The sequence below is a fragment of the Scyliorhinus canicula genome, chromosome 10 (genome assembly GCF_902713615.1).
Source record: "Scyliorhinus canicula chromosome 10, sScyCan1.1, whole genome shotgun sequence".
Taxonomy (NCBI): domain Eukaryota; kingdom Metazoa; phylum Chordata; class Chondrichthyes; order Carcharhiniformes; family Scyliorhinidae; genus Scyliorhinus; species Scyliorhinus canicula.
Genome location: NC_052155.1, coordinates 121,045,050 through 121,072,884, shown reverse-complemented (window position 1 = coordinate 121,072,884; position 27,835 = coordinate 121,045,050). Strand labels below are relative to the sequence as shown.

The following is a 27,835-nucleotide window of genomic DNA, read 5'->3' as shown; positions in this document are numbered from 1 at the left end:
CATGTGGTCTCTGCATGCTCTGAATTGCGGCAATCTTCTCAGCGTCCGGCTTCATCCCGTGCTCTGATATTGTGTCGCCCAGGAAGGTCAGAGAGGACCGTGCAAAGGCGCACTTGGCCCAGTTGAGCTTCAGTCCAAAGTGGTGGATCCTTTGGAAGACTTGCTTCAACCTTGCAATGTGGTCTTCCTCTGTCGTTGACCATATTATGATGTCATCCACATAGACACGGATGCCTTCAATGCCTTCTATCATCTGCTCCATTATTCTGTGAAATATTTCGGATGCAGATATAATGCCAAAGGGCATCCGATTATAACAGTACCTTCCAAACGGTGTGTTGAAGGTGCACAGCAGGTGGCTGGACTCATCGAGCTGCATTTGCCAGAAGCCATGAGGCATCAGGCTTGGTAAATATGCGAGCTTGTGTCATTTCGCTCGTTATCTCCTCTCGCTTGGGGATAGGGTAGTGTTCCCTGCGAATGTTCTTGTTCAAGTCTTTGGGATCTAAACAGATCCTGAGTTCACCAGACGGCTTCTTAACACACACCAGCGAGCTGACCCAGTCAGTCGGCTGTGTGACTCGTGAGATAATGCCTTGAGATTGTAGACGTTGAAGTTCAGCTTTTAGCTTGTCCCGCAATGGAGCCGGCACCCTCCGTGGGGCATGAACGACTGGCATGGCATCCTTTTTGAGCAGGATTTTGTATTTGTAGGGTAGCGTGCCCATGCCAGAGAAGACGTCGGGGTACTCGCTGAGTAGCAGCTGTATGTCATCGGCAATGCGTGATGAGTCAGCCGCGTGCATGAAGATCCTTTGAATTAGCCGCAAATCCTTGCAGGCTTGAGCACCTAGCAGTGAGGATCTTTTGTCATCTACAATTTCAAATCGTAGTCCTGTTGTGACTGTTTTGTTGGCAACTTGTAGGTGGCAGGATCCCTTTGAGGTGATCTGGTTTCCGTTGTAATCAGTTAACTTGCATGCGGCAGGTAACATCTCGTGCGTCCCTGGGACGGATGCGAGATCTTTGCTCGTCATCAAGTTTGCGGAGGCTCCCGTGTCCAGCTTGAACGTGATGGGGAAGTCATTGACTTGCACCGTAGCACTCCATTCACTTGTGGAGTCGATGGCATGCACATGTCGAGGCTTTGTTATCAGCTCCTGTGGTTCCGCTGTGGCGTTTATGGGGTTCCACTGCCGTACATGTTCTCCCAGGAGTGGAATTCTTCGTGGTCGGAGAAATTGTCTTCGGGTGCCAGAGTGTCCATTACATCAACTGTGCGTACTTTAAAGTCTCCATGCCTTTGCATTGTGGAGTAATATTTGGCTGTGGACTGACATTGGGAGGCAAAATGGTTCATTTTGGAGCATTTTCTGCACCTTTTTCCTTGTGCAGGACATTGTCCTTTTAAATGGGCGGAGCCACAGTGATGACACGTCATGACGTCATGCGTATGTTGCGTTCGCGCATGCGCAGCGCGACTTTCAGTCCGGGGCCGGTATTGCGAGAATGGTGCGCATGTGCGTACCAAGTACTTCCGGGGTCGCGTCTTTCGGGATGGCGCGCATGTGCAGACGGGCCGGCGACCGGAAACGAGGGCCCGTGAGGAGAGGTCACCATTTTCACATCTGCCTCGTGGTGAGTTTTTTTCAAGGATTGTTTGTCAAACAGGTCCAGTAACTGCTGCTTTTTCTGCTCCTGTAGTAAGCATTTATTTATGGTGGTTTTCAGTGTTAAGTCATTTTGCAGCATTAATGATTCTTTTAGATTTCCGTCGGCAAGACCATAGATTAATTGATCTCTGATGATTGAGTCTGTTAAATCAGCGTAGTTGCAACTTTGTGCTAGCAAGCACAGATCTGTTACAAAGTGGGAGATAGTCTCCCATTTTTTTTGGAATCTGATACGCAGGTTGAATCTTCCAATGATTTCATTGGATTGTGATTTACAGTGGTCATCAAATTTTGCCACTATCACTTGATACTTAGTTTTCGCTTCAGTATCAGCATACGTAAAAGAGTTATAAATTTCTATCGCCTGTTGGCCTGCCATTGAGAGTAAAAGTCCAATTTTTCTGTCATCGGTGGCTGCATTTAAGTTCTGAGCTGACATGTATAGCTGAAACTGCTGTTTGAACATTTTCCAGTTGCTATTTAAATTACCTGTAGTTCTCATCATAATCCTTGGACGTAGCGTGTGATCCATTGCTTCAGAAGGTCGTCTGGAGTCGAGAGGCTGCGAAGTCTTCCACAGTTGGGCAGCCGGCCTGTTGCTTTTGCTGGTTGCGTTGGTTCTTTCTGTTCAAAGAAGCCACTCCTGTACCATGTTATGTTTTTTAACAGAATGCTAGACGTCGTTCAGCAGTTGAAGGAAGCTTTTACTTACAGAATGGCACTTGTAAAGATACTGCTTTTCTATGCTCTGCAACTAGGCCTAACCACTTGCAGCCCTGAGCTCAACTTCCGTCCTGTCCTGCTCCCCTGTCTCTCAGCCAAAGTGGGCGAGGGCGGGCCTTCGGCGTCACTCTTATATGTCCCCGTGCTGCCCCCTGGTGGTACTTCCATTTCCCATCAGCCCCTTCTGTACACACTCAGGCGAGGATCACTACAGGTACGATAGTGGCATTTAAGGGGCATCTAGGCAAATATATGAATCGGGTGCGAATGGAAGGATACAGACTTCGTAAGTGCAGATGATTTTAATTTAGGCAGGTACCATAGTTGGCGGAGGCTTGGAGGGCCGAAGGGCCTGTTCCTGCGCTACATTGTTCTTTTCCTTTTAGATAATAATTGAGAAAGCATGAGATTAACAAAAATCAAGGTAATGATTTGGAGAAAAGTGAATTTTGAGGAGCTAAGTATAGAACAAGGTGGCATGGTGACATAGTGGTTAGCATTGCTGCCTCACAACGCCAGAGATCCAAGTTCAATTCCGGCCTTGGATGACTGTGCGGAGTTTCCACGTTCTCCCTGCGCCTGCATGGGTTTCCTCCGGGTGCTCTGGTTTCCTCCCACAGTCCAAAGATGTGCAGGTTAGGTGGATTGGCCACGCTAAATTTCCCCTTAGTGTCCAAGGATGTGGGGGTTATGGGTGATAAGGTGGGGGAGTGGACATAGGTTGAGTTTTCTTTCAGAGGGCTGGGGCAGTCTTGATGGGCTGAATGATCTCCTTCTGCACTGTATGGATTCTAACTTGGGAAAATAAAATGGGACAACAATATTGACAAACAATAATGTCAAACAACAATGGAAAACACACATAGCTGAACATGTGTTCAGCAGCAGGAAGGATCGCTGACCAGAGCTACCGAAAGGTCTCATCAACAATTTGTTGGTTACTTGCTGATTAATTTCTGCTTCCTCTGTTTGAGTTTGTAGAATTTCTTGATAGATTCCAGAGTTGGTAAAGTTGACAAGTAGTGGTACTGCATGTGCAGAAGAACTGGAGAGTTTATCTCAGCCATATTTCACCCAGTCCCATTGACAAGTGGTGGGAAGACAGACTCCCGTTGTTAGCGAACAGCGCATCGCTGAGAAACACATGACTGGGGAACAAGAGATTCCTGCCCAATATATCGTCACAGATAGAGGAATGGCTAACTCACAGTAAACACTGGAGGCAGTTCAGTTAAGGGTTAGAAGGTTGAAAGGTAATCTTATTGGAATATTTAAAATTCTTGAGAGGCTTGACGAGGTAGATACTGAGAGGATGTTCTCCTGCTGAAGACAATCCCTTCATCCCAGAGGTCAGCCTAGTGAATCTTCTTGGAACTTCCTCCAATAAAAGTATATCCCTTCCCAACAGCACTATGGGTGGGCCTATACCTAGACTGCGGCAGTTCAGGAAGGTAGCTCACCACTACTTGCTCAAGAGAAAGTAGGGATGGCGGTTAAATGCTGGCATAGGGAGCAATGCCGACATCTCACGTAAAAATAAATATAAAGTACATCCCTCCCTGAACATCCCTCACCAAAACTCTACACAATTCTCAAGGCATGGTCTCATAAACAACCAGTAGAGTTGTAGCAAGCCTTCTCTAGCTGTTGTTTGGTCATACAGAACTTGAGTAGTGCTGAAAAAAGAGACATGTTGTCGAAGACTTTCGTCTTACACTCATCAGGCTAGATTTGCAAAATTACCAATTCTACAGGAACAACAATTTATACTGTATGAGAAAAGTGTGTTGATTGGTTGGCAAGTGGATTTTGATTGTTTGAGGTGTTTCCATGGAGAATGCACCAGGGAACATTTAACTGCTAAGCTTTTGTACAAATTCAAATCACGCAGGTCGACTCTGGTCAAGATATTGATAAACCAAGGAATGGCTGTCTCCCAAGCTTTTGCTTAATTGAAAAAGGAAAAAAGGCACATGTTCCTTCCGACTGCAAAGGACAGGGCCCTGTGCGTGATTATATGTAACTTGGAGCGCATATAAGTGAGCCACACTGAAAGCCCGACTGATCATCTTAAATTAATGTGTAAATCTTAGCACAATTTGGGCTATTTGGTAAATGCTGGCCAATTGCAGAATCACATGTATGTTGGGCACTATATTTTGAGAGTTTGCAAGCATGGGCTGTTACGCGCAGTTGAAGGAATGTGTTGTTTTATGATCTTAGGTTGCCCAAGGTTATAACCTTACGTAAAATAGATAGTGAAATATTAAATAAATTAACACATATTTAGTAATTTGTTAGAAAATGGTGTAGAACCAAAGGTCTGGAAGTTAATTAAAGTAATATCTATCTTTAAAAATGGAGATAGAACGTGACCAGCGAACTGTAGCCCAGTAGGTTAACATCAATGGGAGGAAAGTTAATGGAATACCAAAAACATAATAGTGAGTAGTAAAGGTGGATTTTCAAATGATAAGTTTTACTTGACCAATACCACTGAATTTTGTGAAGAGCTATTAGAGAGACAAGACATGGGCAATACAGCTGATGCAATTTATCTAGATTTCAAAAAGGCCTTTGATAAGGTGCCACATAATGGTTTAATGATGCAAGACTCAGCCCTTTAGTTCATTAGCTTGGATTACTCTTGGTTGCTTCTGAGAGTCTACTGGAGAAAAAATTGCAATTAACAACTGAATGATCCGATGACAGAGTGTGATGGAAAATGGATGTAAATGTGACAAACTCCGCAGTACGATGTTCTGTGTATCAAGGATGACTTTAAAATGTTCATCCTATATTGGTCTTAAATGGGCAGTCATCTAAAACTGACATCAGCCCCTTGCATATTCTAATGAGGAATCTAATATCTGCCTTAGGCCCTCTCCGAGAAAAGCAGAGTAGGTATTGAGCCTTCTTCTCTGCATTTTCCAGTTGTAGATGGGGCCTAGGACCTGGCCACCACGGAAAAACTAATTTAATTTTCTTTCAAGATTATTTTGGAGCCAGGAGTTCCCACAGCATTCTTATCAGCCACAATTGCCTCCCATGACCCAATTCCCCCTGACAGGCAATCATTTGAGGAGTGCTAACTGTGATGAATGTAGCAATTTCATATTTATTGTATAATAGTTTTTGGTGCAGTAAAACTATGGGTTAGTGTGTTAATGACTGCTGCAGTAGTGTTTTTAAAAATCCTGGTGTGCAAGACAGTTAGGCTTTTTGGGAGCCAGAGGTGCAATTAAAGCATTGTATAAGGTTGGACTAATGGATTTTTGTTTATATTAATAGGGCTCCCTGCAGAGTAGTTAATTAGAGACATTGGGCGCAATTCACCAAAAAATTTCAAAGTGCAATGTTAGTCAGGTTTGGCAGGGTGTTTCACGATGGCTGCAATGCCGAGGTGAAGATTGCTATTCAACGGCACTCAGTCTTTCTTTTGGGCCTTGGGGAGTTTCTCCCTGTTGAGGCTACACTTTGAAATTCTTCGGCACTGGGGAGATGAACTTGCCAGCACGTCCTGCAGCTCACAGATCAGGGTACCATTTTGAAAGGTTGCCATGATCCCTACACCCCCCACTTTCAGGATCCTTCCATTACCCTTCCTGTCCTTTCTGTGGCCCCTTCATAGGCATGGCCCTGCCAGCCCTCATGTCTTGGCAATGCCAACCTGGCATCTGGGCACCTTGACACTGCCAGCCTGGCAGTGCCAGCCAGGCACATTAATAGTGCCAGGTTAGCCCTGTCAGGGTGTCCAGGTGGCACTGCCAAGGTACCAGGAGAGTATCAGGGCACAAACCCTGCTCAGTCCCCGACCATCTGGCATTTCTAATGGCCTCTGAGACCCCCCCCCCCCCCCCCCCCCCCCCAAGGTGCCATCACACTTGGCCATGCTTGTGGAAACCAGTATTAATGGGTGCCCGGTTGAGGCCTTGCAGGCATGGCTGTCGAGTCCCGTCACCAGGTAAATGCGGCGTTGGGCTGATTGAATAATTTAAATATCATTATCTGGATAATGCCCAACGAGGGTGTGATCAAGATTGTGACAGGTGCCGCAAGGCAAGCCAGGTGAGGTTTCGTGCCTGGTGCAAAACCCGATTTGGGCCCTTCCCGCGATTCACCCGTTGCACGCAGTGGGAAAATCGCACCCATTGTGTTCAGTTTAGTGAGGTGATGAATAATGGGAGGAGCCAGGTGTTGAAGCAGTAAGGTGCTGAGGTTCAGTTTTAGTTTGTGGCTGGAAGGCAAGCTGAGAAGGTTGTCTGAAGAAATACAGCCAGAGATTCTGCATTATTTTGACAGAGGAGTCAGATCTCTTTTTTAAAGCAATCTCAAAATATCTCTCTTTCTCAACGTGGAGTATTCACAACATATCTGTGGATTAAGTCTGTCTGAGAACTAACTATATTTAAAAGTGGATTGGGACCAGAGATAGTTTTGTTGTTTGAGTGGCAATAAAGATAGCAGTTAAGGGTTATTGTGTTACTGTTTTGATTAGCATTGTCTAAATGGTAATTGTAAACTATTTTCTAGTGTGGCATTAATGGTATTTTAATAATGTATTAGTAATAAAATTTGTTTTAATATACCATATCCTTAAACTGGCAGGGAAACACTCCTGGAGCGAGGTATCTTTTCCTCACATGTCTTATAAAATTAAAATTAAATATTGGGGTTTCTGTCCAGCATCGTAATCACTGTTGGGGTCTTATCCAGGATCGTAATATGTTAGCAAGGCAAATAGCTCAAATTCATAAGTTGTAATGGGCAGGCTGCTTTTGGTGGTGTGACAGGTGAAAGGCAGCTTGCTATTCTGTTGAAAGAGGCCTTTTCTATTAACCTCAAAATGTCACATTGTAGTGCCTATTTTGGGGCTCGAAATGGTGGTGATAGGAAATTACTGGATTGACTCTTAAAACATAGTGACATATCACATTCAGATGAACTTTCATTTCTACATGAATCAGAAATGGAACCTTTACATTATGACGTTCCTCAGGGGACTGAGTTCATACCAAATTTCCTTCTTTCCAGTGAAAATGTAACTAGTAATTTTCAAGTATTTCAGTTAATGATGTTTAAATAAGTTTCTTAATTCTCCCTGCCAGTTTAATTGAGAAATAAACAGTATATGTCAATAAACAGTATACTTATCAGTAGAACATCTGGTTCGGGAATCTTACCACTCCTGGATTTACATATCATAGGTCTTGCTTTCAATCTAACCAGCACATTAGCTGGCTAAAAAATATTTTCAGAACATTTATTTGTATTTTTAACATTGGACAATTTACACATATGTGACAAAAAGACACAATTGAATAAGCTATTTTAACCACATGCATATCCTTTTTTACATGAACTTGTAATATTTAACTTGTACTAATTACTTTCCAACCAACAAAGCATTATACTATATACTCTGGAGATTTTGTTACTTGCAGAAATATTTGATTGCTTACATCTTATCCGCAGTTAAGTGGGAGACAAGTTGGTTTTGTTCTTTGATTTTTGTTCCCAAAGTTTCATTTGCAATCCTACAATGAGCAAAATATACAGTATTACTGCATAATAGGATGACATAAATCAGCATTGCTAATGAACGTAATAAAACAACATTTTAAACTTGTTTTCTTTTCAAGTAAGAATGATTAGTGTGTTTATACAAATGCCGAAAGTACTCTGTTGCACAGCTGACAATTTAAGATTACTTTTTGTTTCAAATTCAAATAAATATTAATGCTTTCAAGGAATGTTTTTCTTATTCTGTGATCAGGTTGAGTCTGGACAATGCAAATCTCTCTTACTTTCACATTGGTGGACATTGAAGCATATTTAGAAAGGGTGGCATGAGCAAATGAGCATCGTACAGAAATGCAGGAGCAGATAACGGAGGCAGTGACAATGGTGTCCAGTCCACATCAGAGAACTGAGGACAGGCTCAACAATGCTCAGCTTCTGACAAATGCCTAGCCTCGGGAGACTACTGGAGCAACAATATGAAATGCGTGGACATCTGTTGAAGTTCCCTGTGCCAGTTCACACCTATATGTAGATAATGGAGGAGTCCATAAATGCAATGAGTATCATTATGTCTCTGGCTTATGAGTGCATGGGTTCTTTCACTGAGAAAGGGAAGATCCTCATGGAGACTACTGAGCAGGTGCAGGAGTTGCGCACTAGCCTCCAAAGTATGGCCTCAGCCTTGAGGTGTATTGAGCACTGGGTTGGTGATATGGCTCAAATGCTCAGAAACCTATGCAACTTTTTCTCTGATGCCCCAGGCTGTGCAGAGCACATCAGATTATCATGATTTGGGATATGCTTGATGTGATATGTTGAAGGGCTCCATCAGATTTGGCTAAGCATCAAAAACACATCTTCAACATCCCAATGCATGTTTGATAGTCCCCTTTGTAGTCATATGGTAGCACGTATAGGTATCCTCTGCCTTTTTTGGGTTTGCACAGGTGGGCAGCCATTTATTTAATGGATGCCCTTTATTGCCCAGGATCCATTCACAAAGGTATTCTGGTGGATTCAAGAATTGAAACATCTGGCCGGCTCACTAACTTGATCAGGTTTATCGAGGAAGTGACAAAGCTGATTGATGAAGGAAGGGCAGGGGATGTTGGCCATACGGATTTCAGTAAGGTCTTTGACAAGGTCCCTCATGGCAGACTGATACAGAAGGTGAAGTCACACGGGTCAGAGGTGAGCTGGCAGATGGATACAGAACTGGCTCAGTCATAGAAGACAGAGGGTAGCAGTGGAAGGATGCTTTTCTGAATGGAGGACTGTGACTAGTGGTACTCTGCAGGAGCCAGTGCTGTTTGCAGTATCTATAAATGATTTGGAGGAAAATGTAACTGGTCTGATTAGTAAGTTTGCGGACGGCATAAAGATTGGTGGAATTGCGGATAGCGATGAGGACTGTCAGAGGATACACCAGGATACAGATTGTTTGGAGACTTGTGCGAAGAGATGGCAGATGGAGTTTAAATCAGACATATGTGAGGTAATGCATTTTGGAAGGTCTAATACAGGTGGGAGATATACAGTAAATGGCAGAACCTTTAAGAGTACCGACAGGCAGAGTGATCTAGGTGCACAGATCCAGAGAAAGCGGCAAAACAGGTGGAGAATGTAGTCGAGAAGCCATACGACATACTTGCCTTCATTGGCCGGCCAGAGCATTGAGTATTAAAATTGGCAAATCATGTTGCAGCTCTATAGAACCTTAGTTAGGTTCTTAGTACAGTAACTTGGAATATAGTGTTCTGGTCGTCACATTACCAGAAGGGTGTGGATGCTTTTGGGAGGGTACAGAAGAGGTTTACCAGGACGTTGGCTGGCATGGAGGATATTAGCTATGAGGAGTGGTTGGATAACCTTGTTTTTTCTCGCTGGAACGACAGAGATTGAGGGGTGACTTGATAGAACTCGACAAAATTGTGAGGGGCATGGACAGAGTGGATAGTCAGAAGCTTTTTCCCAGGCTGGAAGAGTCAATTACTAGGGGACATAGGTTTAAGATACAAGGGGCAAACTTTAGAGGAGATGTGCAAGGGACGTAGGTGCCTGGAACTTGCTGCCGGAGGAGGTGGTGGAAGCAGGTACGATAGTGATGTTTAAGGAGCGTATACTGTTCCTTTTTTTCCCCTCTTTTTCTTGTGGCTAATTAAGAATTTGCATTTACATATTCTTATACCCTCAGGACATCCCAAAATATTCTGCAACCAATAAATTTCTTTTAAATAGTAGCCACTTGAAGACAAATACGGCAGCTAATTTGCAAATAGTAAAGCCTGCAAACAGTAAGGAGAATGTGCAGAGGGGATTTACCAGAACACTACCAGGCATGCAAAGCTTCAGTTATGTCAAGAGACCAGTAAAGCTGGGTTTTTTTTCCACAGAGAGAGGGTTAAAAGGAAACTTGATATGGGTATTCAAAATTATGAGGAATTTTGATGAGGCTATGTAGAGTAAAACTATTTCCAGTGGCAGTAGAATCAGTAAGCAGAGAACAACAGACTTAAGATCATTAGCAAAAAAATCCAGTGAAGTGAGGAGAATTTATGTTTCTCAATCAGTTATAATGATCTGGAACACACTTGATGAAAAAGTGGTGGGATGCAGATCCAATAGGAACTTTCAGAAAAAAACTGTATGCATAATTGAAAAGGAAAATTTTGCTGGGCTATGGGGAGCAAGGTTATTATTTTCAAAGAGCTGCACAAACAATAATGGGCTGAGTTACCTCATTCTAAGTTGAGTGTGATTCTATATCAGTGATCCAATTAAAAATTCAGCTAATTATCTGTGATAGCCAAAGATTAAGAGTGCGATTCTCCACACCCCATGCCGGGGGGGGGGGGGAGAATCGTGGGAGGAACGGGCGAATCACGACACGCCGCCCTGGCACCCCCGCGATTCTACCACCCCCCCCTAAAAATGGCGTGTCGCGTTTTTCCACAGGCCGCTCGGAGAATCGCCGCTCGCTGTTTCTCACAGCGACCGGTGATTCTCTGGCCCGGATGGGTCGAGCGGCCTGCCGAACCCGACCGGTTCACGCAGGCGGCAACCACACCTGGTCGCTGCCGGCGTGAACAGCGCGCGACCTGTGTTTGGGGCCTGTGGGGGTCGGAGGGAGGATCGAGCACCACGGGCGTGCTCAGGAGATGTCTGGCCCGCGATCGGTGCCCACCGACCGTCGGGCCAGCGTCTCTAAAAGACGCACTCTTTTCCCTCCGCCGCCCCACAAGATCAAGCCGCCATGTCTTGCGGGGCAGCGGAGGGGAAGATGGCAACCGCGCATGCACGGGATGGCGGCGGCCAACCTGCGCATGCGCGGCTGACGTCACTTAGGCGCCGCCGGCCGCGTCATTCCCGGCGCCCGAGATTCATGCGCCGCCGCTCCTAGCCCCGGGGGGGGGGGGGGGCGGGGGGAGGAGAATAGGGGGCGAGGACTCTATATGACATCAGTTAGGCAGGGTAACATAATACATAGAAGATAGGAGCAAGAGGAGGCCTTTTGGCCCTTGGAGCCTGCTCCGCCATTCATCACGATCATGGCTGATCATCCAACTCAATAGCCTAATCCTGCTTTCTCCCCATAGCCTTTGATCCCATTCTCCCCAAATGCTGTAGACGTTTATGTACTCTACACACGATATTACAATTACACTACTCCTCACCCTGCAGGGTCACCCTCCTCAGCCTGATCCCAGGTCAGGGTTTATATCCTGTGAGGTTCCTCCCAATTAGGGCAGAGATTCCACCCTCCCCCAATCAACTGGGGAGTTTGTACTCTAAGGTGTAGGAGGGGAATCGTATATAATATAGAGTTTGGTCCATGAGGGGGTTGTTTCATTATCATAAACCTTCAGTATATATAATCAGATTCTATTTAATGCAATTTCAAAAATATTTATCATACTAAAATTGCTTTCATTTATTATTTGGCGAATCATCATCACTCTCCTGCATTGACAGGCTAAGCAGGTACAAAGACTTCCCAGGCCCAGCACCTTGAAGTCATCCTCCCTCAGTCATGGAAGGGTAGGAGACTCTTGGGGGCAGGGCGGGAGGGAAGCTGTAGAGCTGTTGGACAATATGATTGTTTCATTGTACGATTAAGGCATCCCTGGTGCTCCTGACCATGCAAACTCTTACCCCCACCTGGCCTCCATCCTCTGGCTCCTCTTCAGCCTCACCCTCCCCTCACTCCTGGACTTATAATAATAATCTTTATTAGTGTCACAAATAGGCTTACATTAACACTGCAATTAAGTTACTGTGAAAAGCCCACAGTCGCCACACTCCGGCACCTGTTCGGGTAGAAGACGGAGGGAAAGTTCAGAAAGTCCAATTCATCTAACAACACGTCTTTCGGGACTTATGGGAGGAACCGGAGCACCCGGAGGAAACCCACACAAACACAGGGAGAACGTGCAGACTCCACACAGACAATAACCCAAGCCAGAAATCGAACCTGGGACCATGACGCTGTAAAGCAACAGTGCTATCCACTGTGCTACCCTGCTTCCTCCTCATCAGAGGCGATGTTCTGCTTCTCCAGGTCGTCATCATCAAGGATGTTGCCCTGCTGCTGCGCCACGTTATATAGGGCAGAGGAGACCATAACAATGCTGGAGACCCTCTGGGGACTGCAGGGCCCCACCAGACCCATCAAGGCAGTGGAGCGCATTTTATGCAGCCCGATGCACTGCTCAATCAGAGCCTGGGTGGCACTGTGAACCTTACTGTAACAGGCCTCTGCATTGGGCTCAGTCCTCTGCACTGGCGTCATCAGCCAAGACTCAGCGGGTATCCCTTGTCCTATCGAGTCATCCCTGAAGCCTGGGGTAACCCTCTAATATCCCAGAGATTTGAGATTTTGGAAAACATGCACAAAAGTGCATGTTCCTCATCTCTTGATCACAAGACCTTCTGGACATTAAGAGAGTGGAACCGCTGCCTGTTAATAAATAGAACTTCACAATGCCACAGAAAGCGTAGAGCTATGAGTGCCATCGATGGCTCCCTGCACCTGCGGCAGACCAGCTATGGTGCTGAATCCCATAGCCCTCGTCCAGATGGGCCTGGTCCGGTTCAAAAGTAATGCAGTCTCAGCATAGAGTGCATCCGTGACCTCAAGGATTCGGCTGTGGGTGGATGACTGCAAGATGCCACGTCACCCATTGAGCCCTGGAACAATGCCCTGGCATAGAGGCTTACGGTTGCCGTGACCTTCATAGCCACACGGACTAGGTGCCCTCCTCCTCCACATGGTGCCCAGTTGGCTAGGTGTCGTACTGTCTCCCTGTTGAGGCGGAGTCTCCTGCAGCACATATTGTCAGACAGCTCCATGAAGGACACCCTGTAAATCCCCAGTTTCCTTCTTTGCCTCCAAGCCCCCTATTCGGCTTGTGCTGCATCCAGACCTTGATCCTACCCTGTGGCCCACTGGTCTGGGTTCTCCCTGGGTGCGGTCACACGTTCTTGCTTGAGTGCTCCTTCAGTGCTGTTAGAAGCAGAATTGCCAGCTTCATTGGCTCCACCCTGAGATCTCTCGGAAAGCTGTGAGCGATGAGAGACAGAGCGAGAGAGAGTCAGGTAGGTGTTCCAGGTGACCTTCACACCCCTTGCCCTTTGTCCTCCTGGCCCTGGAAGCAGCCATTGCTATACCTTATCCGGCAGCTAGCACTCACTCACATGTCGGGTACCCTTCTCACTTCATCACTTGACTGGCTTTGGTCAATGCCCTTGCCTCTTCAGAATTGCCTATGGCCTCCCGTCTGGTTGTCCCCTCTCGTAATAGATAAATCACTGGGGGTTCTGACAGGCAGCTTCAATGTTCAACCATCCCTTATGGGCAGGGTCAACCCTCAGGGTTAACCTTAATGGCTAACAGATCCTCTATAGCAGGCACTGGGGTCTGACAATTATACTTACAAATTCCCTTTCAATCCCCTCCACCCAACCTTTTATCCTTGAAAGATGAGTTTTCCCACATACCTCCCTCAGGCTGGTCATCGTCCTACCTCCTGTTTCGGGGTCTCATCCAACCAGCCCCTTAGGCCAACCTCGTTCATCAAACTCTTTCCCCTACCTCATGAGCCTCGCACCCAGACGCCCTATACCCTCATGTCAGTAACTGCTGAGTAACTGAGCGCTCATTTTTATTCCCTGACAACACAGACTGCAGGCTGACACAGGGCTCTGAGAACCTTTTGAAATACACAGTCTGCAGACTGACACAGTGCTCTGAAAATTTTTAAAGATACAGTCCGCAGGCTTCAGGACAACTAACACCATCTGCGACCCCCATCCCGGAGGAGGCCCCCAATCCTCCTAACACCCTTGTACCACTGCTCCTCTGGAGCTGAAGAGCAGGAACAGTCCCTTGTACACCATGGAACAAGTTGGAGAGGGGGGGCTCATCTCCTTACTCCCTCTCAAAAGGTCATGGCGCCTGGTTATTAAAAACCAGTAATAATTCGCGCCCGCGTGACATCACATTGGTGGATGGGAAAATTCAATGAGGTCTGAAGAATCCACTTGAAACTTTTTAATTATCCTGCTTGTGATACTGAAGCAGTTTTTCTGGCGACTCCACAGCTGCTGACCTCCTCTGCACCTGTGGAGGACTACGTGCTTTGGCAGGGAGGTCTCCTCCTTATTTCTCTGGGGTAGAAGACCACTCACCTTGCCTGAGTAGCCTGAAACGATTTTGAAACTTATCCTTGAAACTAGGTGGTGATGAGCTGCCTTCTTGAACCACTGTAGTCCCTGAGGTATAGGCACATTGCTGTTAGAGAGTGAGTTCCAAGATTGTTACTCAGCGACAGTGAAGGAACGGCGATATATTTCCAAGTCACGAGGTGGTGAGTGACTTGTGAGGGGAACCTCCAGGTGGTCAGGTTCCCAGGCATCTGCTGCTCTTGTCCTTCTAGCTGGTAGTGGTCGTGAGTTTGGAAGGTGCTGCCTAAGGAATCTTGGTGAGTTACTGCAGTGCATCTTGTAGATGGTGCACAAGGCTGCCACTGTTCATCAGTGGTGGAGGATTGAATGTTTTTGGAAGGGGTCTGCCTTAAAAGCATGAAAACAACCTTCTTCACTTCGCAAAGGTATGGCACTTCACTTCTCTTTGCGGTGGCAGGGAGGTGGGGGTAGGGTTAACATGGATTCATGTGAGGGTGCAGATGCGAGGGAGTCAGAGCCTACAATGTATCTGGCAATGGGTAGAGGTTGCAGCATCACTGTGGAAAGGAATGGACGCCAGCTTTGCACTACTGACCTCTGAAAGGTGGTTCCAGAATGGGCCAAGGCCACAGGCAAGTCAGTGGATCCAGAAGCAGCAACTGGTGTGTAAGCCTAATAGGTGTTGTGCCCGCTTTTGAAAGGTGATGAACATTCCTGTTTTGTGTTCCCGCTGGTGGAGCAGGCCCAAAAACACCAAGGATAGAGCCTGGACTGGCAGTAGGATCTCAATTATCATAATCCTGAGAGAGAGTTGCTGTCTCTGGACAACACCCGCCCACCTCTGAGGAGAGCACCTCAGAGGGTGCAGAATCATATCATACCTCTACACCGTCCACCAGCACAGGCTTTTTCACCTTGGTGGGTATGCGTTTGCAAGTAGGTTCAAGCTCACAACTTGATGTTGGTGCTGCACAAACAGTTCACCTGCTTTCAGAGGCTGTGGTAAGTGTGGAATTGACACCTGGAGGTCTGTGGGAGGCCAGGCCCATGCTGTGGGAAGCCAGGATGATTAAGTGCCTCTCATGTGGTCTGTAAGGCATCAGATGCTGGAGGTTCAGTGTCAGATGCATGAAGATGTGGCGGAGCTGCCAGAAGATATCTTTATCCTGGCTCGGTTTTTTGCAGGAGTCCATCCAGGCCATGAATGTGGCCATATCCCTCTCGGCTGCATGTGTGGCCTCCGCCATTTAGAGATTGCCCATTCTCCGTGAGAACCATATTCAACAGTCTGTGGAGGTGTGCACAGACCTACATACCATCAACAGAATAATGGCAAGGAACAGGCCACATCTATGTGCAAAATCTGTGAAATGGTGTTGAAAACTGCCCTCCAGACTTTCCAATTTTCAACTGTATCAGCCTAGCCTTGCACACGAAGTCGAGGCATTCACCTTCCGCAGCATCTCAGACCACGATCTCTCCTCCAGCGCCGCTCCAACTCCTCCTGCCAAATAGCCCTGATCCCCTCCATGGACACCTTATCCTCCTCCAAAATCGTCTGCTCCAGCAACGATGAGGCAGGCACTATCGGGAAAGTTGGGAAGACTTTCCTTGCAAAGTCACGCACCTACATGTACCGGAAACTCCTCCTGCGCCAGTCCAAACTTCTCATTCAACTCCTCCAAGCTCCCAAACCACCCTCCCAGAAACAAATTTTTCATCTCCCTAATCCCTCTCTCCTCCCCGAAACCTCGCATCCATCCTCCCTGGCTCAAAACCGTGATTTCCCCTGATCGGCATCACCCTCGACCCCACTTCCAACCCGTGCCAGCCTCCCCGAACAGGCGCCGGAATGTGGTGACCAGGGGCTTTTCACAGTAACTTCATTGAAGCCTACTCGTGACAATAAGCGATTTTCATTTTCATTTAATTTCAAGTGTCGCCGGAATTGACTCCAAATCTTCAGCATGGCCACCATCACCGGACTTCCTGAATACTTCCCTAGATCCAATGGGAGCGGCGCCGTGCCAGCACCCGCAACCCCGACCCCTTACAAGAACACGCCTTCATCCTTACCCACAAAGCCCATGCCTTCCTATTTCCTCTCCGTACCTTCTCTGCATTCGCCACCCAAAAATAATAAATCAAATTCGAGAGGCCTAACCCCCTCCTCAACTTCTGTTCGTTCTGCAGTACCACCTTCCATATCCTGGCCACCTTCCCTGTCCATACGAAGAAATCAGCCTGTCCACCCACTTGAAAAAAGCCTCAGGTGAAAAGACCAGCAAGCACTGAAACAAAAACAAAAACAGCGGTAAACTGTTCATCTTCACTGCCTGCACCTGGCCTGCCTGCGTCAGAGGAAGTTTATCTCCCCTCTCCCCACTGTTGTTTGCCTTGGCTTTAGAGCCATTATCGATGGCCCTGAGAGCATCAAAGGACTGGAAGGGGCTAGTCCAGGGGGTTGGGGGGGGGGGGGGGGGGGGGGGGGTGGGTGGAGAATAGGGTCTCGTTAAATGCTGACAATTTACTCCTGTATATTTCTGACCCACTGGGGATGGGAGAGATTATGCGGATCTTTGGGGAATTTGGCCGGTTTTCGGGTATAAATTGAACATGGATAAGAGTGAAGTTTTTGTGATCCAGGCGAGGGGGCAGGAGAGGCGCCTGGGGGAGATGCCATTTAAAATGGTGGGAGTTTTCGATACTTGGGAATCCAGGTGGCAGGGAGATGGGAGCAGTTGCATAAATTAAATCTGGCCCAGTTAGTTGAGCAAATGAAGGAGGATTTTCAGAGGTGGGACATGCTTCCGTTGTCGCTGGCGGGGAGGGTACAGACCGTAAAGATGACCGTTCTCTCGAGATTTCTGTTTGTTTTCCAGTGTCTCCCTATTTCTATCCCAAAGGCCTTTTTTAAGCAGGTTAATGCGGTGATCTCTGGGTGGGCGGGTTAAACCCCGCTAGTTAGGAAAGTGCTGTTGGAGTGGAGCGAAAGGGGGCGGGGGTGGGGGGGTTGGCCCTGTCGAACTTTAGGAATTATTACTGGCCGACAAATATAGCTATGATCAGGAAGTGGGTGGTGGAGGAGGGGTCGATATGGGAGCGGGTAGAGGCGGCATCATGAAGGGACACAGATTTAGGAGCACTGGTAATGGCACCTCTGCCGTTCTCGCCGGCCCGGTACTCCACAAGCCCGGTGGTGGTGTAGCCACCTGGGGTGGCCACGTCCCGATTCCAAAATGGATACTCGCAAAGAGTGCAGGGAAAAATGGACAGCACTAGAAAAACAAGCAGGTGCAAGGTTTCCTGTGGATTGGAACTTGCAAAACCCAGGCAGAACTGAAACTACAAGCCATTGGCATAGTAATGAGCTATCTCCGGGGACAAAAAGAAACATTGAAACAATCGGTACCAGGACAGACTCCCCGGCGCCAGTGGAGGCTAAAACAAAGGCTGGCCAACGGTTACCTAGAGCCCGCCCAATGATCGGGGAATGACCCCTTTATTGGAGAGAATCGATACAAACGATTGGGACATGGTCCAATTAATTGGGACCAAGTCCAGGGTCCGCCCAGAAGGGCGCGAAACCCTGGGGGCTATAAAACAGAGTCCCCAAGGTCAGTTCGCTCTCTTACTCTTACTCTTCTTCGTCACCTTCACCTTGGCCTTTGGCTCTCAGCGACGAGAGGCCCGCCAAGCACCAGCCAAGTATGTCTAAGGTCAATGCACGCTACGAGATAGACGCTCCTAGCTACTATTCTATACCAGTTCGAAGCCAACAGTATCAGAACCGGACAACGGCCATTGTTCCTCTAGCTGAGTGGGCGCCCGAAGCTAAGTATAGGCTTTTAGTAGTAGTTGTAGTTTAGCGAGTAGAGTTTAAGCATGAGTAATAATTGACTGTGTGTGTAAATAAATGTGTATTGATTTCAAACTTACTAACTGGTGTATCGGGTCATTGATCAGTATTCGGTTTTGAACCTTGTGGTGGTATCAGAAAGATACCTGACGACTCTTGAGCAAAGGCAATTAAAACAGAGCAAATTAAGGGAAAGCATAACGAGCAACAGTGGTGGCATCTCTGGGAGCAGTGGCGGAAGCATATGGGAGTGGAGGAGAGTCGGTGTGGGCTCCAATTCGTGGCAATCACCGGTTTGTCCCGGGGAGGCTGGATGGGGGGTTTCGGAGGTGGCAGACAGCAGGTATTGAGAGACTGGGAGATCTGTTTATTGATGGAATATTTCCCTGTTTGGAGGATCTGGAGGAGGAGATTGAACTGCCGGGAGGGAATGGGTTCGGTTATCTGCAGGTGAGGGATTTTGTGCGAAGGCAGGTTTCTACCTCCCTGCTTCTACCACCACAGGGAATACAGGATAAGGTCGTTTCTAGAATGGGGGTGGGGAGGGGACGGTCTCTGAAATCTATAAAGAACTTATGGGGTGGGACGGAACCCAGATAGGGGAGGTACAGAGTAAACGGGAGGAAGAGTTGGGAAAGGAGTTAGAGGCGGGTCTGTGGGGAGATACTCTGAGTAGAGTCAACACGTCCTCATCATGTGCCAGGCTCAGCCTGATACAATTCAAGATAGTTCACCGGGCACACATGATGGTGGCCCGGATGAACAGGTTTTATGTGGTGGAGGACAGATGTGTGAAGTGTGCAGGAGGGCCCGCAAATCATGTCCACATGTTTTGGGCATGTCCGAAGCTTAGGGGATTTTGGCAGGGATTTGCCGATGTCATGCCCACAGTGCTAAAAACGAGGGTGGCGCTGAGTCCGGAGTGTCGGAAGACCCGGGAGTCCAGGGGGCGGGAGAGGCTGATCTTTTGGCCTTTGCCTCTTTGGTAGCCCAGAAATGGATCTTATTAGAGTGGAGAGACTCGGAGCCCCAGAAATGGGGGGTATGGGTTAGTAACATGGGTTAGAGAAAATGTAATTTGTCTTGAGAGGATCAGTGTTAGAGTTCGTTCGGAGGTGGTAGCCGTTTATCGACTTCTTCGGGGAAAACTAAACTGTTAGCAGATTCAATAAGGGAGGGGGGGGGGGGTTAGGGAATAAGGAGGGAGTTAGTTTAGTTTAGTTTAGGCGGGAACAGCGAGAGGAGATGGAGAGACTTGGGGAGTGTGTGTATAAGCCAAGTTGGCGAGGTATGGTTGTCGGTTGGGGGGGGGCGGTGTTATGCACTGAATTATCTACATTTGTATTTGTATCTTTTGTTGTTATAAAACCATAAATGCTTCTGATGCGACCATCAATTCACTCAAGACATGAGAGGAAGTAAACTGTGGCTTTAATCGACTTACAACTGAGCCTGCCTGCGACCAGAAGAACTGAGGGCAGACTCAAGACCGCAGCACTTTATACTACCGGTGTGGGAGGGGCCATGGGCAGAGCCAAGGGTGGAGCCCTGTACAAGCTCCTCATCACCCCCTGTGGGCAGAGCCGCGCAACGGCTCACAGACGGAGCCCACAGGGACACAGTGATACACAGTGTGAATTATGCATTATACATTCACCACAGCTTCAATAAAATCTTTGATAAAAAATAAGAGAATATAGGATTAATATAATTGGCAAAAGAAAGAGGCAGAGGAGGTGTGGATAATTTTTAATGCAGTTATTACGATCTGAAGTGCATTTCCTGAAAAAAAGAGTGGTGGAAGGAGTTTCAATTATAACTTTCAAAAGGGAATTGGATATATACTGGAAAAGGACATTTTGCAGGGCTGAGGAGATGAGCAGGGGAGTGGGACTAATTGGATAGTTCTTTCAAAGAATAGGCATGATGGGCCAAATATCCTCCTTTTGTGCTGTAAGATTCCATGATCTTATGATTAAGCAACAATAAAATTTACTCACCCTTGCTCTGTGATCCACTTATTCACATGTAAGACCATTAGCTCATTTTCCTCATGCAACTGATTGTTATCTCTCTGCACAGCTTCTAGAGCCTCTTTCTGAACTTCCAACTGTGAATGGAGATCAAAGAGCGAGACAGATCTTAAAATGACGATCTCAAAGTTAAATAATTTCTAGTTTAGCATTTAAACTTTTCCCATTTAGCTTCCCAATGACAACTCTATTGTCTCAATTTCCTTCCTGCTTCCTAGTTAAGAACTTTAATTCAACTGCAAATTCCTCATATTTCAATGTATTCGGAATCAGGACTATTGCTGTCAATATATTTCCTATGTTAAATTAATTAGCAATGTGCATGAAGTAACAGAACAGTCAAACTTTTTGGCATAGTAGTTGTAATTCTTCAATATATGTGGTTCCTATAAATTAGATAGAAAAGGTTTAAACTGCCTATCACTTTCCAAGGTTGATCCCAAAGGCACTGATATATTTCACCTTGGCGAGACTTGCTTTACCTTTGACTAAAGTTCACTATAATGTAAGCGACAACACTCGTTAAATAATAATAATCCAGGTACACTTTCTTGCACTTTTGAAACTTTGGCAAGTATAAGAAAACATCAAAAACACATACAATTGCACCAGCAACTGGAAGAAGTCATTCAGCATCAAACCTGCAAGTAATTCCTGATCCCTTCAAGTAACACCGTAATAGGTGCACCCAATGAGCTTACCTCCGTCAACTTTGTTCCCAACGGAGTCCGCACCTTCGCCAGATTCTCTGAAGGGCTACAGCTTTCTTTCCAGTATTTGTTTTTCAGCCTTTGACATCTTTTTGTAAAGAACTATTAAATGGGAGAGATCTGTCCTCAAGTTACCCCCCCCCCCCCCCCCCCCCCCCCCCCCCCCCCGGAACCGGGCTGAAAAGACTAAAACACCGAGGACTCTGGCAGGAGCTACCTTGCGAGCGACCTCCTTCGACATGCTGCCACCGGCAGTCTCCTTTTAGGACAGAGATGAGGAGATTTGTTTTCTCTCAGAGGGCTGAGTGACTTTGGAAATCTGCTCAAAAGGCCAAGGAGGTGGGGTCATTGTGTATTTTTAAGGCAGAGGGAGATAGATTCTTGTTAGACAAGGGAATCAAAGATTATCAGAGCTGATTGAGAATGTGGAATTTGAAACCAAACAGATCAGCTATGATCTCACTGAATGGCAGAGCAGGCCGAATGGTCTATTTCTGCTTCTGATTTGTATTTTAATAAGATGGTGACTGGCACAATTCCTATTAATTGGAAATATGTTCAGGCATCTTTGACACCATTTTCAAGCATTAGGAGGTTGCATCATGCCTAAAAACAAGTGTTACAGGTTCTAATTTCTCCTGTATCTGTGTGTTCACTTCACACCCTTACCACCCAACTTTCCACTGTCTTATTATTGTCAAACTGACTTATTAATGATTGTCAATTTTAAAGCCTTATGCCCACATTTATGAAAGATATATCCCTCGAACTGTGCAAACTGGCCACGGGGCTCCCATTATTCTCAAAATACTTTCTGAATACTTTTACATCTGCCATATTTTTCCCACAATAACTGAAATTTCAAAGCACAGAAAAATATGTAAATAAAGTAAAAATAATTATTTCACAAAATTAAGTTTATTTATTAAATTATTTTTGTTACCTTTTCTCAAGTTTTTAAAGTCGACGAAATTTGATTGAGCAGTCTGAATGTACATTTATCATATTTTTCAGAATACATGAATTCTGTTCAGTTATTTTATCATTATCTTTTAGATGTATTTTTGATTCAAAGCTTTTCAAAATAATATAAACAAATGCAAAATAGACATTGGGTGAAGCATACGGAATGTAGTACTACTCAGTAGAGAAGATGTGTAGAGAGATCAGTTCAGTCCATAAGAGGGTCATTCAGGAGTCTGGTAACAGTGGGGAAGAAGCTGTTTTTGAAACTGTTAGTGTGTGTGTTCTCAGACCTTTGTATCTCCTGCCCGATGGAAAAGATTGGAAGAGAGAATAACCCGGGCGGGAGTGGTCTTTGATTATTCTACCCACTTTCCCAAGGCAGCGGGAGGTGTAGAGGTGTAGACAGAGTCAATGGATGGGAGGCGGGTTTGCGTGATGGACAGGGCTGTGTTCACGACTGTGATTTCTTACGCTCTCGGGCCGACCATTTGCTATATCAAGCTGTGATGCAGCCAGATAGGATGCTTTCTACGGTGCATCTGTAAAAATTGGAAAGAGTCAATGTGGACATGCCGAATTTCCTTTGTTTCCTGAGGAAGGATAGGTGCTGTTGTGCTATCTTGGTCGTAGCATCATGTGGGTGGACCAGGATAGGTTGTTGGTGATGCGCACACCTAGGAATTTGAAGCTGTCAACCATCTCCATCGTGGCACCATTGATGCTGACAGGGGTGTGTACGATACTTTGCTTCTTGAAGCCAATGACCAGCTGCTTAGTTTTGCTGACATTGAGGGAGAGATTGTCGTTACACCACGCCACTAGGTTATCTATCTCTCTCCTGTACTCTGACTCATCGTTATTTGAGATCTGACCCGCTATAGTTGTTATCATCAGCAAACCTGTGGATGGAGTTGCAGCCAAATTTTGCCACACAGTTGTCTGTGTATAGGGAGTATAGTAGGGGGCTAAGTACGCAGCCTTGCTAGTATAGAGGACTATCGTGGAGGAGGTGTTTTTGTTTATCCTTACTGATTGTGGCCTATGGGTCAGGGAGTCCAGGATCCAGTTGCAGAGGGAGAAGCCAAGTCCTAAGTTTTAGAGTTTGGATATGAGCTTGGCTGGGATTATGATTTTGAAGGCGGAGCTGCAGTCCATGAATAGGGTCTGATATAGTCCTTGTTGTTGAGATGCTCCAGGGATGAGTGTCGGGCCAGGGAGATAGCGTCTGCTGTGGACCAGTTGTGGCGATATGTGCATTGCACTGCATCAAGGAATTCTGGGAGTATGGAGTTGATGTGTCTCATGATCACCCTCTCAAAGCACTTCATAATAGATGTCAAGGCCACCGGTCGGTAGTCGTTGAGGCACGTTGCCTGGTTCTTCTTTGGCACCGCTATGATAGTGGTCCTCTTGAAGCAGATGATAACCTCGGAATGGAGTAGAGAGAGGTTGAAGATGTCCGCAAACATACCCGCCTGCTGGTCTGTGCAGGATCTGAGTGCATGACCAGGAACTCCGTCAGGACCCGTACATTCCGCGGATTCACTTTCAAGAAGGCCGATCTGACTTTGGAGGCTGTGACGGTAGGTATGGGGGTATCCGAGGCTGTTGGGGGCAGTTGACAACAGTTTGTTGGTTTCCAGCTCGAAATGTGCATAGAAATAATTCAAAGTGTTTTGAATACACACCAGTTTCAGCCTTAGTCTTGCTTCTATCTATTTTATTGTGGGCTCAATGCCAAAGGTACATCTCCTGTGGCATTGAGTGTATTAGATGAAGGCAACAATCTTATAGAACAGTACAGCACAGAACAGGCCCTTCGGCCCTCGATGTTGTGCCGAGCAATGATCACCCTACTCAAACCCACGTATCCACCCTATACCCGTAACCCACATTTGAAATGTTAGCTCTGTTTCTCTCTTCACAGACGTTGCCAGACCTGCTTTATTTTTCCAGCACTTTTTATTTTATTTGTTTCAAGCCTGTTCCAGGAGAAATGAGCCACAGAAAAGCCATAAACATATGCTTTGTCAGCCTTATGTGCCTCTAGATGGGGGAAGTCTTCGAAGTCTAAGATGGACAGGTGGGGAGATAGATTTCTTCTTGATAGATTATAAGGTTAGTGAAGGCAAGGATGTTGATGAAGAAGAACAGAAGTTGTGGTGAAATGCACCCATGAATTCCTGCACCCTGTCTTGTGTTTTACTGGCACTGCATCGCGTGCTCTTTCATTCCCACGCATCAGCACAAATGCTTTCCTCTTGGGGAAATGAGATAATGGAGTGAGGACAAGACCTTGGATAATATCCAGAGCCTTAGGGAAGGAATGGAGAGTAGGAGAGAATGGGCCACCTTATCAACAGTGGTTAAGAGGATTACCCATGACTTTGGAATTGTGGATGTATCAGTGGCTACAGATCCACTACTCCTCACAAAGGTCCTTAAAGGTTTGTTGTTGTCTATATGGGGAGAGTAGTATCTGGTAGGAAGGATCCTCCATAAATTCTGCGTTAATCCTCTCCATATCTATTCCGACAAACTCCTTCAGTGGGTTGGGAGGTTAAAATATCAGTCTTTTACAAGTTATATTTTAGACAGAAATATAAACATAACTGCTTGTAAAAGAGTGATATTTTAGACAGAAGGCCAAAAAAGCACTCCATAATATAATGGACTGTCATTCTCCAAAGAAAGACTTTTCAATCTGAACCTATGTTTCTGTATGGGGCAATCTTCAATTGTCTTACTTAGGGTAGAGGGTAATTTGAGAACATTTCACTTCTGGAATACTGTAGAGAGTTCCTATTAGTAAGTTTGATGTTGAGGGCAAATCATTATCCTAAAAGGGAGGTCCTTTCACCAAGGTTTGTTCTCTACACGAAATTCTGGACCAAAAGTTACTTTCTCCTCCTTCAATTGCGCTGTATGTCAAGGGCATCCCTTAGGACCATGCACTGGATTATTCCCCACTTGTTTGCATGATTTATTAGTTATATAATTCTGGGTCTTGAAATGAAATTTCCTTAGTTCTAGCTAAATACTTCTGAATTCCAACTCCGAACAAGAGCATAAGTTACATACATGTGCTCCTAGTGTGGAGCCTCCCATATTAAGTGTGCACATCATGATTTGGGAACATGCTTCTTCTAATTTGTAAAAGGTTCAATTAATTTACAGAGAATCTTGGGGGTGGTATGTGTCTAACTGCCATGTATGTGCTCCCACCGCTGAATTTCCATGCAATGAACATAGGACATAGAACAGTACAGCACAGAACAGGCCCTTCGCCCCTCGATGTTGTGCCGAGCCATGATCACCCTACTCAAACCCACGTATCCACCCTATACCCGTAACCCAATAACCCCCCCCTTAACCTTACTTTTTAGGACACTACGGGCAATTTAGCATGGCCAATCCACCTAACCCGCACATCTTTGGATTGTGGGAGGAAACCGGAGCACCCGGAGGAAACCCACGCACACACGGGGAGGACGTGCAGACTCCGCACAGACAGTGACCCAGCCGGGAATCGAACCTGGGACCCTGGAGCTGTGAAGCATTTATGCTAACCACCATGCTACCGTGTTGCCCCTAATGGTTACAGATTTGTAAAATTGGCATAAAATCAAATATTGTTGTACCAATTTGTCAGGTTCCAGGGCCGGGATTCTCCCCTACCCGGCAGGGCAGGGGGGCTCCCGGCGGAACGGAGTGGTGTGAACCACTCCGGCGTCAGGCCTCCCCTAAAGGTGCAGAATTCTCAGCACCTTTAGGGGCCAAGCCTTCACATTGAGGGGCTAGGCCCGCACCGGAGTGGCTCCCGCTCCGCCGGCCGGCGCAAACGGCCTTTGGCACCCTGCCAGCCGGGGCCGAAAGGCCTTCGCTGGCTGGCGTACGTCCGCGCATGCGCCAGTGCTTCAGCGGCTGCTGACGTCATACCGGCGCATGTGCAGGGTAGGGGGTCTCTTCCGCCCCCGCCATGGTGAAGGCCATGGCGGGGAGGAATAAAAAGAGTGCCCCCACGTCAGGCCCGCCCGCTTATCGATGGGCCCCGATCGCGGGCCAGGCCACCGTGGGGGCACCACCAGCGGTCAGATCGCCCCGTGCCCCCCCCTCCCCCAGGACCCCGCCCGTGCCGCCAATCCCGCCGGTCAGGTAGGTGTTTTGATTCCCGCCGGCGGGAGAGGCCTGTCAGCGGCGGGACTTGGGTCCATCGTGGGCCGGAGAATCGCCGCAGGGGGCCCGCCGACCGGCGCGATTCCTGCCCCCGCCGAATCCCGGGGGGCGGAGAATTCGGGATACGGTGGGGGCGGGATTGACGCCATCCCCGGGCGATTCTCAGACACCCCGGTGCTTATATTGCAAAGTTATTTCAGTCACAGATTGAGTAACTGTTACTGAGCATCAGAGAAGAAACCACTTGAATGACCATTTGGAAAGCAATGATGACTCTCCTAGATTTATCTGCCCGTAATTCACTAGCATTGTATATCATTAAGGACAAAATACTGCCAGTTTGTAATATTTTTGCATGATCTTTGTATTTATTACACAATTCTGAAGGATTTGCATTCTTATTGGAAGACAAATCCTATCATTGCACTAAGGGGATCAAAGGATAAGGGGATTGTGAGGAAAGGTATAGCGGAGGTAGAAAATCGGCCTTGTTTTTGTTGAATGGCCTACTCTTGTTCTTATGCAAGGCTGAATAGTTAACTTCTGTTCTTATTTCTTACGCTCCTATATAACTAGAATCCTGAGGATTGATGTCCAGGTAAATATCTAACTCCTTATGCAGATTGGCGCTGAGAAACATCATTTGAAGCACCAATTTCAAACGACACTTTACAAAAGTCAATTACGATAAATATGTAATTGCTTAGGCGTAGTTTGTAGTTATTATTTGGTCAAGTATTTGGGAAGGTAGAAATTCCCACAGCACCCCTTTATGATTGTGTGAAAATGGACATTTTATGATTCCACTGGCGGTCAAAACAGTTCACAAGTATACTGCCTGATAAAGCTCCTCATAAACATTTGTTCACAATTTCTTCAAAATAAAAGCTCTTAAAAAGCTACCAAACAGTAGACAGAGTATAAATTGCCTGTCCGAACACCAGGCCTCAGTGACACAAGAGAATAATAGTTCAACCTCATATCATTTTACGGATGACATAAGAATGTTAGTTCAATCCTCGCCAAGCATTGAGTGATATTGACATGCAGTTAGTTAACTCTCATTTCCAATAACTTTTCACATATATGCACCTGAGAGTTGATTCAAACTTTGTGGTGACAGAAAATTGTTGGTAATTTGCATCCTACTCAATTTTCCATTCTACTATTTTCATATGGAAATAAAATCGCAGTCTACTACCATCCATTTAAATCATCAGTAAAAGTTAAAGTCAAACAGAAAAGAAAATTAAACAGGTGTATAACAGGCATCAGATTTAATATTACTATTTTTTGCCAATGCCAATAGTGACTTAGATTCGTAGTGAATCATAGAATCCATGAGTCCCGACAGCACAGAAGAATGCCATTTGGTCCATCAAGTCTGCACCAACCCTTAAAAAGACCATCCCACCTAGGTCTAATCCCCAGCCCTATCCCAGAACCCCACCCAGTATGGTAGCACAGTGGTTAGCACAATTGCTTCAC

The 27,835-nt window shown here is 46.4% G+C and overlaps 1 protein-coding gene across 6 annotated transcripts in view; it reads right to left on the bottom strand.

Annotated features, from left to right (window-relative positions):
• The window catches only part of LOC119972633 (putative leucine-rich repeat-containing protein DDB_G0290503), a 590,251-nt gene that overhangs the window by 71,757 nt on the left and 490,659 nt on the right, over nucleotides 1–27,835 (bottom strand). For all 6 annotated transcript variants that reach the window (XM_038809653.1, XM_038809656.1, XM_038809657.1 and 3 more), the window contains 2 exons: nucleotides 20,463–20,572; nucleotides 7,859–7,933 (listed from right to left, as the gene is read on the bottom strand). In XM_038809653.1, coding sequence (XP_038665581.1) covers nucleotides 7,859–7,933; nucleotides 20,463–20,572 — 185 coding nt within the window. The remainder of the gene's footprint in view (nucleotides 1–7,858; nucleotides 7,934–20,462; nucleotides 20,573–27,835) is intronic.